At 37.3% G+C, this 12152-nt stretch overlaps 1 protein-coding gene across 2 annotated transcripts in view; it reads right to left on the bottom strand.

The window, feature by feature from the left end:
- The window catches only part of NAV3 (neuron navigator 3), a 347818-nt gene that overhangs the window by 160114 nt on the left and 175552 nt on the right, over window positions 1-12152 (bottom strand). For both annotated transcript variants that reach the window (XM_021678554.1, XM_021678552.1), the window contains exon 9: window positions 9609-9724. In XM_021678554.1, coding sequence (XP_021534229.1) covers window positions 9609-9724 — 116 coding nt within the window. The remainder of the gene's footprint in view (window positions 1-9608; window positions 9725-12152) is intronic.

The raw sequence follows: 12152 nt of genomic DNA on the forward strand, positions 1-12152 counted from the left end.
GCTCTCTTCATCACTCTCGCCTTCCAAGCCTTTTCTGGAAGACCAGTCCTCTAAGCCCTCACTGCCTGACTGGCTGGGAGGCAGGAGGTTCCAGGCGCCCGGGCCACCGGGGTGGTACAGGGACTGCACGGAGCGCGAGAGAAATCGGGACAGCGAACGCCTCTCTGCATAGTCCGATTCTCTCTGGCTGGCCTTTGCAGCATTTCCAAACCAGTTGGAAATGCGCACAGTGGGTCTCCTCTCCCCCTCGCCGGTGAGGGAAAGATTGGTCAGAGACTTTTGTTTCTGAAGGCAGGCTCCCTTTCTCCTTACTTCTTTGCTCCGAAACACAGAGAGTTCAGCCGGTCGCTGCATGGCTCTTGCAGGGGCTTCTTCTTTTCAACTGGACTTCATATTGTCTTTTTACAAAGACAGAGCAACGGGCCCTTTTGGTTTTAATTAACACATGCACTTCACTAAAAGCCCCAACAGGCGCCAACATTCACGTAAGACTCTAGAGCGACGGTACGATTAATCAGTTGCCCACGATTGAGCTTGCCACATTCTCTCTCTAATCAGCAGTACTTACAAGTATTTTGCTTGAGTATATCTGAAGCAGAAAAGAGTTCACCAAAGACACTGCTCCAGCTGAAAGTAGCACGGGAAGCCAACTATGTTTTCCAGTCTTCATCCAATCACATGTCTCAGCAGGATGATGGGTCCACATCTCCCTCTATCACTTCTGTGTTCCCAAATGCGAGGTAGTGAGGCACCAGTGATCTCTCTCATGGCTTGCTTTCTTTTTTTTTTTTTTTTTTTTTTTTTCCTACCTCTCACCAGCCCTTCACTGATCTAGGTCTGCAGCCCTTGACTCGAGATGAGCTGACACAATGCAGCACATACAGCCTCTGCATCGGAGCCCCCTAAGAGCAGAAATTAAGCACTGAAGCCCGGGGCTGCATGAGCGGCTGGTGTTTTAGTATTCCTCCTGCATTCTCAGATCTATGGCCCTTCCTTGCTGCTGCAGTGGATGCTGCTGGCTGCCATGGCAGCAAACATCCTGCTAAATTAAAACAGAAGCGCCGAAGCGGCTGTCCAGCCTAGAATGCCACAGGTTTCAAAGCCAAGCCTGAAGGAGATGCTACACTATTAACCCTATGCACATTTAAATCACTCCTGGCTACCCAGCCCCAGACACGGACACACACACACACACACACACACACACACACACTCACACGTTCTCCGACTCAGAGAATGACGGACTAATTCTCAATAGCGGCAGGCAGTTGAAGCAGGCAAATCTGCCTTCTGAATGTTGGGGTTTGTGCTGTAAAAGCACAAATCAAATTCAAGAGTGTAAAGGACCTGAAAAACGTAGCATGACACTCTCCACTGGCTGGCAGATAATGCTTTAAAGGGAAAGACTTCACTTCATCTTTCAAGGGCTTATTATTCTGAAGCTATTTAGTAAAATCCTAACATGACAATAAAAATCAAGACTTCTTCCTATAAAAGTTAGCAAAGAAAATAAGAGGATTTTCCCCAATATTTGCACTCAAAGCATATAACTAAAAGTTGATGGCCAAGTATGGAGAAAATAATGATGTGACAAAAAATATAAAAGGCACATTATGTTTTTTGATACTGAGCATTTCTTCTGGTCTAGTCCATAAACCTATTACAGCAGCAACAGCTCTTTGTTTTTTAATATTTTAATAAAAACAGAAAATTTATTATATTTATCTTGTACTGGTTGTGTATATTCACCAGCACCCCGAAATTCTAATTTTAGGAAAACTTTTTTTTTAAGATTTTATTTATTTATTTGACAGAGAGAGACACAGCGAGAGAGGGAACACAAGCAGGGGGAGAGGGAGAAGCAGGCTTCCCGCTGAGCAGGGAGCCAGATGCAGGGCTCCATCCCAAGGACCCTGGACCATGACCTGAGCTGAAGGCAGATGCTTAATGACTGACCCACCCGGGCGCCTAGGAAAACTTTTAAAATACTTATTAGGTCTAGTAGGGACCATGTGTACCATTTAGAGCTAAGTATTAAAAAAATTTGTTTGAGGTATTCTGTCCATAAACATTCCATATGAAAAGGAGGAAAGTGGAGAAATACATAGAAATATTTGTGCCATTCCAACTGATGAGTCCCTATCATTTTCTGAACTAATATGATCAAATTACCTCTGAGTTTTCACTTCATATTGCCTACCTCAACTAGGGGAAATGCTCAATTTCTTAACTATATAATTAGCATTATAATATACACTGTCTATACCTTTACATATGATAATAACCTACTTTGCAAAGCTAATTAATTCTTATGCCCAGCCTTAAGGCAGATCATACCTAGATCTGTTTCACACACACATATATAAGGGAATTAAATGAAAAGCAATTTTTTACAATTATTTGTAGAAAAGAAACTGCAATTAAGCAAACAAATAAACCTGTGAATGTGAATACTGATTCTCAATTCTTGGGTCTTTAAAAATAAATTTCTTATATAAAATGTGCTTAAATGAGGGTACAAATGTCAAATCAAAGAAAGTGATGATTATCCTTATAAAAACATCATTTTACAAAGTATTTTTTAAAATATCAAAATGCCACTCCCCTCTGAATTCCTAAGCAATACATTTCTTTTTCTTTATTTGGAATTATTGTGACCCCGTGAATCACCAGGTTATGAGACTATAGTAAATTTACAGATGCTGTAAAACTTTAATTTGTCTGACATGTATTACACTAAAGTATATATGTAGTGTACTCTTCAGTCTCACAGATTCACAAAAAAGGGAATTCTTCTGCTTTAGACATCAAAATAAGTGAAAGCAATAATCATGCCCTCTTCTTATATAAAGGAGCTTGTGAACCAATCAGCTTAAACCAGTGGTTAAACTTTAATGTTCAGAACTCTGGGAGGACTCATTAAGTTATAGCTTGCTGGGTCCCAGCCCCATCCCTACTCATTTAGGAGGTCTGAAAGGGGCTTGAGACTTCACATTTCTAACATATTTCAGTGATGTAGACACTGCTGGTTCTGGATACTGATAACTACTAGGCTGAGACTAGTGTTTTTCAACTGTGTTGAGGATGTTCAACTGGATTAGGGGACATTCAGCAACATCAGGAAACATTTTCAGTTGTCACAGCTGGGGAGTGTGGTGCTTCTGACACCTAGTAGGTAGAGGTCAATGATGTTGATATACCCTCTACAGTGACAGGACAGGCCTCACAACAAAGAATTATGCAGACTACAATGTCAGTAGGGCCAAGGTGGAGAAATTCTGGCTTGGACTAAGTTATGTTGAATCTACAAATGTTTTAGAAATTCTAGTGGCTTACAAAACCAAAGATGCACTTTTGCTCACATTAATGTCCACTCTGTTGGCTGCAGCTCTGATCCAGGTACCCCTTATACTAAGACCCATACTAAAAGAGCAATACCAGTCTTCAGACATGTTGATATTATGACAGAGGGACAAGCAATGAGAGATCCAAGCATTGACTCTTAAAGCTTCTGCTCAGGAATGGCCCATGTCATTTTTCCACTCACATTTCATTGGTCAAATTAAATCACATGGTCCATCCTGATTCAGTAGATCAGGAAATATAATCCTCGAGCAGGGGTGGACCCAGGAAGGGGCTAATAAGGAAGAACTGGTTATTTTGAAGAAATAACCCTAACAGAAAACATCACAAGGGTATTTTTGTTTGTTTCTTTATCTAAACATATTGTTGTCAACTCGCAGCTACAATAGTTTTTCCCCTGGAACTATATCAGTATATCAGTTTACCCTGAACGACAGTGGGGAACCCATTTATTGCCTCTCTAGAGGCAGCCATACCTGCTTGCTTTGGATGTGCATTCATTTATAGGTATAATTATACTTATTTGTATTCACCCATATAAATGTATGTTATACAAGGTGAAGAAAGAAGCTTCAGTGCATAGGAGATGAATATACATAATCAATACCAAAAATGAGAATCACTCTAATTTTGCCAAGACTTAACATAAAGCATAGCTGCTACAATGTTCTAAAAAGGAATACTTTTCAGCTTTTTAGTAAACATAATTATAAAGTGGCTACTTAAGTAAGATATTGAAACTGATTTAAATTACCTGAGCTTGATTTTCTTAATCTTTCTAAACACTCAAGAAAAAGGCAACTTAAGTGATCATTTACAAGTCTTAAATACCATATATTGACCATTATTCAAGACAAAGTCTGGTAAGTCAGAAAAGAAAACACATGTAACCATTAGCTTATCCTTCCACTTAATCTAAATTCTCACTTCTAAAATGATTCCCCAAATTCATTCAATTATGTTATTACTTTTTTACAAATGGCATGACAGCTTTGCTAATACTAAGTCATTCTGGCACTTTCAATGTTTTCCAGTTGAGTATAAATTCTAGATAAAGGTTAAAAAGTGCATTAAACAGATGTCGTACATGTTGGTAAAAAGCCTTATGCACAAAAAAGGGCAAGTGTGAACCTATGTAAAAACAAACAAACAAACAAAAAACAAAAAAATTATCCTAAAAACTTTCCTGAATGATTCCAGTGGACTAAAAAATAAAGCTCATTTGGCAAGATCTCTTGGCACTTGATGAAAGGGATGGTCTCTGAGGCCAAATTCTTTCTGTCAATGAATATAAGAATGAAACCCAAGCCAAAGCAGTAAAATCTGAACCATCGCTTTGGCCGGACTTATAGTATCGAGGTTGTGGCATGAATCTTAAAGGATAGGCAAGAAGCTCACTCACCCATTGCCACAAATTATTTAATATATTCTATCTGACTGTAATAATTAATGGAAGCCCTATGATTAGATTGGATAAATATCACTAACTCCCCCCCCACCAAGAAAATGCCAAATAATAGGAAACTTGAATGATACACACAAAGACTTCAGAGGGATAGAAGGTCACCAAATTGAAAGTCTTGAGTTTTCTCCAGTATGCCATTTTATTGTCATTCATTTCTGATATATTCCTTCACACCATAATTTAACTACATTTTAACTTCCATTACCATTTAATCACAAAGACAATGTTTTTTATAACTTCATGTGAATTACTATGTAGATGAAAGTGTAAAGAGCTAAGCTTCCTGGCTACCTTCATGAATCTCCCTAACAAAACTGCTTTTCAGTGTGAACCATTCAAGTTTACTCCTTAACAGTACCACAAATCTTTACATGTCACTCATCTTGCAGGTCATGCAATAGGGATGCTTTTCACACTGTTTAAGCATAAAAAGGGATTTTCCCTGGAAAACAAAACAGAAGAATGCAGGGAAGTGGGGGGGGGGGGGGGGGGATAATTTTAGGCATGGCTTGTTCACAGGGGCTCAGACATTTCCCACAATGACCTTGAGCTCATTCTCTCCTGCTCTCGGTTCTGTTTTCTTGGTGTTTGTTTCACTTGAGGGTGAAGGTAACTGCCAGCAACTCCAAGCTTCTTTTGATTAGCTTCAGGTCTAGTGGAAAAACCATGTCTCTCCACTAATAGTCTTAGGAAAAGTTCTGAGATTTATTCTCATTGGTTCTAACTAAACTGAATTGGGTCACATGTCCATTCCTGAGAGAGTCACTGTGGTCAAGGGAAAACGTTGTACTGATTTGATCTGCTTGGGTCAATTTCATTTGAACCACATAAGCAGCAATCGATAGGGCAATGGTTTCCTCCCCCCCCAAAAAAAAAAAACTTAAGGTGCTATTACTATTAGCAGATGGTTGCAAGGGATGCTGGTCAGGCAAAGGTATACCAGGACATCAAGGTATATTTACTATGAAGTCCCTGGTTCTTAAGATACAGAGCTTCCAACTAGCTAAGCTCTTTCCTAAAACACTACATGTAATTTTATATTTCTATTTTTCTATTATTTTCAGCCTCCCTCAAATAGCATAGGCTTCAAAATTCTCAAAACCTGGATCTTATCCTGCCAAGTCTAAATCCATCAGAGTTCTATATCATTAGGGCTACTTCTCTTGGAGAGCATGACAGAATTATTCCCCAGGGAGGCTCCTGCACCAACCGTAAACAGCAAGAGTTCAACAATAATAATAGCACTGAAATTTCTGGTTATAAAAAATCCAGTGAGCTACCAAGACTCCAGTGAACTTAAGAAAAGTTGCCAGTTTTACAATAAAAAACAAATGAAACTAATAAGATAAGTAGAATTTTTTTTTCAAATTGTTTTCACTGAAGTTGTTTCTTCCTGGAATATTATTTTAAGCCCTATCTAACTCTTTACAGCTAACTTAGTTGTTCCCAGGCAACTAGTAATTTAATTATTTGTGATGTTAACGTTTCTATCTTACTCTTCTATAGCAGGACTCATGTCTTAGTCGTGTTTCCTTTCCCAATCCTTGCAATGTCTGGCATGGATAAGGTACCAGGTCAAGATTACTGAAAAAAATGGGTAGATGAATAAAACTATCTCACAACAGTCCTGTGAGTTTATTAGGCATCATAGTCATCTCACAAAGAAAGGAAATCAAAGAACAATTCAGCTAAATAATGGCAGTAGAGAGGCCAGAAGTATGTTTTTCTACTTCCTAGAACATTTCACTTCCCCTATTTCATATTGTCTTTGAGGGAACATTCTGTGAGGTCAGCAATAATTTCAAGGGCTTTTGTGGTCTGTGGTTTCTCTAGCAGCCAGAATATAGTAGCAACAACAGAAAATCAGGAGGAGGAGAAAAGAAGGAAAGGAAGGGGTCAAGAGAAGTTCTGTTTTTGCTTTTTTCAAAAATTGAAACTGGAGAGATGTAGCAATCCTGAAGACTACAGAGAATGAGTTGGAACAGAGGGAGATATTAAGGAGGTAGAAGAGAAATTTATCTGAGGAAAGGTGGAAAGAATGGGTGTAAATATTGTATGCAGGTAGATGTGGTAGCAGGGGTGTATGAAGTTCTTTCCTCTCTGCTTTAATTTTTTTCAGTGAAATCAACATCAAGGTCATCAGTTAAGGGAGAGGATAGAAGAGCTGATATGGTAAGTTTGAGAAGAAAAGGTATAAAATTGTCATCTAAGAACTTGAGAGTGAATGGGCTGGAGAAATACATAATGATTGCTAGGCAGCACTAAATATTCATTACATGTTGGGGGCCATAAATATAAAGTGAATCACACCACCATAGGACGTGTTTTTCTCCAGGTTCCTTCACTGCTGGTATGGAACAGGTGGAGCGTTGGATGTAACCAGGCCTGTGATTTTATCAAATGAAATGAGAGGGGAGCAAGAGTAAGGGGTATAAGCAAAGGTCCAACTGCATTCAGTAACCACAGGAATTCAGCAGGTTGTGGGGGTCGGGGGGATGGAGAAAGAATATGCAGAGTTTGGCAAGGGTCAGTAAAAGGCTGTGGGATCAATATTTAGATCCCATTTAAATGGGATTTAAAAATGGGATCCATATTTAAATCAGAATTTAGAAATCGTAGTAGAACCACTGGTAGAGTTGGAACAAAAGAAAAGAGCACCGAAAAGCCAGGATGGAATCAGCAAGATTGGGGTGCCTGGAAGTGAGTCTATCGAGAAGCTGCAGAGTCTGATGATGCCCAGATCGAGGGTAGGACCATAAGCCTAAGTAGCTCAGGAGGGATTAGAAGACAAGATCATTGGAAGAAAGGCCAGGGTATGCTAATCATTCTCTCATCACTGGTCTACCTGTATACTCTCACCTAGATTCTTCCAATTACAGTACTCAATTTATAGCTTACTAATCATAAATGAATATCATCTTTCTTCAGGAAATCTCAAGTTTGCATTAGAGAAATTTTTACTATTTTTTATTATCACTTTAAACAAATAACAGAAATGACACAATCAGGTAAGACTTATTTCACCATTTATTTGCTGTTTTCTTTCTTTAATTATATTCCTATCTAAATCACAGATTCAAATCTATGATTCTATGTAAATAATTAATAAGAATGCAAAATAATATTGTACCTCCTAATAAATCCATTAAATTATTTTATTGTGTTAAAGTCTAGTTTATATTTCACTTCCAAGTGTTAGATTTAAAAACATCAGAACATTAAATGGAAATATTAACTGAAAATATGAAGAAATGATCAAGTGGTGGACAGAAAAAGAAACCAGAGGGAAAAAAATCAATTATGGATTATATATGTAATCAGAGACACTCAGTGATACATGAATTTCAAAGAAACAATGTTCCTTTGTGAAATTCCCATAAAAATTAGAATTCAAACTGTTCCAAATGCATTTTGTCCTAAATAATTGAGCTCTAGTATTTCACAGGCATATTGATACATAATTGAAGACATTCATGAATAAAGAAATGTATGAAGTATACGAATCTTCATGCCACACCAAGTTTTAAAAATATCCAGTCCCCATACAGATATACAACATCATTCAAATTATGAGACTGTCTGGAGCTATGAGAAAGGAAAAACTTCCCCAACTACTTCCCCCGAATCTGCAAATACCATCCTGATAGCTATGTCTTGGCATTACCTTTTCTATCTTTACCCAGCACTGGCCCATTGTCATCTTCACACAAAACTTCTGATGCCTGATGATGCCACCGATAATTCTAAAAGGACCCCTCGTGATGCTGTGCTGTCAATGTGGTCAATATCTACTGGTGGATATTGCAGTCATGGCTGATGCCTGCCTAAGGGTTCAAGTCTGCCAAAGTGGAGAAGCTCTTCAAGCCCCAAATTTGTGATATGGTTATTTTCATGAGCTTCAGGAAAATACTCTGGATCTTTGGAGTACAATAGCAATTTTTTAAAATTAAATAGTTCTTTTAGTTTTTTTCTTCAGAATATACGAGGGCTGACCAGAAATGTATTGGAATAACAGACGTACTTCTACTTCTATGAATTCTTACACTTAGGTTAAATGTTCTTAAGCTCTTTGTCCCCTTAGGAGCATATGTTTTGCTAAGAGCTTTCTTAGTTGCTCATAAATACAGACCTATATAATAGAATTACACAAAAGGCCTTCCATATATACCTACATTTATCTGGGTCCTAGAAAAAAAAAAAAAACAAAACACTGGACTAACACAGAGAAGTCTGTTTTATATACTTAAAACTCTGACAAATTGTGTCTGGAATATATATTTTTTTTCTTAAATTATCTATATGTAATGAAATATTTCCATAATTAGATTTTTTTCCTAAATACACATTTGGAGCCATCATGTAGGAATGTTCTAAGTAGTACTGAATTGAAAAGAGAGAGGGTTGGATTAGCCATGGGACATTTGCATTGACATCTGATCCTTAACATTTTTTTCAATCTCCAAATACATTCAAAGGCTGTCTTATTAACAATAGAAAGTTTTCTACTCTGATTATATTGAACTTGACTGAGGGCAATAATGACTTAAAGATCTCAACCTCTAAAAGCACTACCATTCTTTACAAAACACTTCACAGAACAACAAAGAGATCACCCTGAGCAAAGTAGCCAAATATCTAAGAATCTCTGAAGCATGAGATGTACACAGTCCATTTATGCTTAAGAAAAAAGAGTATATAGCACAAATATGACTTAATAAAAAGACATGGAGAGATTGCAAAAATTCTGAGGTTTGACCTACCCATCAATCAGGTCACTTACCAGATATCTCCTCTAGGCACTGCTTAGCAGTTTTATTATATGATAAATCCATCTTAGTAGGACTGGTACAGGAGTCAGCAGATGGTAAAGAGGTGCCTTCATTTTCTGAATGTGATCTGAAATTAACCAAAAAGACAGAAACAAATAGCAATTGTTGTCACCAGTGACAAAGTTCTCTAGTACAAGCAGAAATCAACATGTTAAAAGTTTTCTATTAAGGTAAGTAAGCATTTCCTTATGACAGAGACATTTCAAAACTATCTGTAAGAGAAGTCCTTACTTTTCATATACAACCCAAGTAGAAGTGACATATTAAATTAGATTTCTTAGACTTTTCTAAATTTGAGAGCTTGTAATTACCAATAGCTGCATTTTGTAGGAAGCAGAAGACTTGAAAAGATCTAACTTTTTTTCTGCTGTTTTAGGCAAAGTCTGGCTAAGCTGTGTTCTTGTGAGAATAACTAATAAAAGTACTGAAAGCACCCCTAAAGTTATTTTTTCCATGAAAATTCTAGAAAATATATCCTAAAATTGGAAATACAAGTAAAAATAAATTCCAGAAAAAATAAAGTCAATCAAAAACAAATTCTCATTATTAAAATTTCATCTACTTTATGTTTTATATGTTTATGTGTGTGTATGTGCATTGATATGTATTTGTGTGTGTGATTAACATGTAGAGTAGGTCTAACCAAATGAAAAGCACAAAACAGATGGACTGCATATATTTTGATATTCTCATCTTACTTCATGCATTGCTTCTTCCTCTTATGCACAGGCAAATGTTTTGAGAGGCATGATCTTTCTTGATGCAGCTTCAAAATCTACATATATTTGATCCAAATCACCACATCTTAGTACAGCATGAACTACTAAGACACAGATGGAGGCAAAGCAATATAGCATTGTATGCTAGACTGTGTCCTTTGGAGATTTCTCATCTGCTTGGAGTCCCATTTGTATGACTGGGTTTGGACCATGGCAAGAGGTCACTAAATATTTCTTACTTTTAAAGACATCTATAGAGAATATTTATATGTGAAAGAAAAATTCAGTATTTTTTTCTGAATCAATTTTTGATTAATATGTTACTTTTATTCTAAATCCCGGTGTTGTTCGAGAGAAAATAAAGTATGATCACTGACACCAAAAATATTTTATATTGATCTGACAGATATAGAAACTCTGAGCCCATTAGGGTTTTAAGAAATCATGGAAAACTTTATGCTATATGTATGGATGTATGTGTATATACAGGAATTGATATAGAAAAGAAAGAGCTATGTAAGAATTAATACAAATGGTTTCTGTTGATTTCTGGCAGACTGTCCTTATTTTATTCTAACTTGAAACTAAATATAAAAAGCATGGCAAAATTAAGAAAGAGGATATACTATCCAAGTGACAAGACATACCCTAAAGGCCAGTAAAGACCTCAATGTTGTTAAAATCAACACATTTTAGTCTTCAACTTCCTTGATGTTTTGGCAGCATTTAGGACAGAAGACCATTATCCTTTTCATGAAATTGTCCTACCCTGGCTTCTATGACAAAAATTTTCCAGTTTGTTCCCCATTCTCTGTGGATGCTACTTTTCCCCTCTTTGTTCTCTTTTACACAATCATTAAATGTTGTGGTTCTGGGTAGTCAAAAGAAGAAGACACAGAGGGCAAAATTGTGGGTTTCTCAAAGCAATATCCTAAGCTTCGTTCAGTTTTCATTGCAGTCTCTTTAGATGATCTGAAACATATTCATTGTATTAATGATTACCTAGCCACACATGAATCCCAAATTCAAACTCTAACCAAGCATTTTCCTTTGAATTCCAGATGTGAATCATAACCATTTAATTGACATCACCACTCAGGTTGTTAAAAGATATCTCAAACCCACCATGTACAGAATTAAACTTGTGATCTTTTCTCAATAAGCCTGTTCCTCGTTTGTGGTGTCCTGGGTGAAACCTTTAGGGAACCTATGAGGCTTTGCGTGGTCTGATCTCCGTCTTCTTCTCCAGGATCATCTTGCACAGGACTCCTCTTATCCCTCTCCCCTGTGGTCACAAGAGTCTTCTACCCATTTCTCAGAGCTCCCTGCCTTAACAGGGCCTTTACACTCCATTATTTTCCTTCCCTCTTCATCCAATTAAGTCTCTCCCTTGAAGTCTCAGTTCAAGTAACTCTTCAAGAACCATCCCTAATTTTCAGGTAAAGTCCCAAATTATAAGTCCTTATTGCTCTCTGTATATATGTCTTGACAGCACTTCATAATCTTATAATGCAAAATCTGTATAATTATTTGATCAATGCTTATCCCCCAAACTAGACTCCATTGTCCAGGTTTAAGGTCACCATTGTACCCCAATGCCTAGCCCTGGTCTCGCAATATGTTGCACTCAGCAAATACCTGATAAATAAAAAATCTTACTATTAGTGATGATAAAATAGCATTATTGGAGTACAGCATATGGAAGCATGGTATAATGGTGCATGCACTGGGTTTCAGTGTAAAACTTGGCTCTCTAATTAACTAGTTCTTAACCGA

This window comes from Neomonachus schauinslandi, chromosome 5, assembly GCF_002201575.2.
Source record: "Neomonachus schauinslandi chromosome 5, ASM220157v2, whole genome shotgun sequence".
Lineage (NCBI taxonomy): Eukaryota > Metazoa > Chordata > Mammalia > Carnivora > Phocidae > Neomonachus > Neomonachus schauinslandi.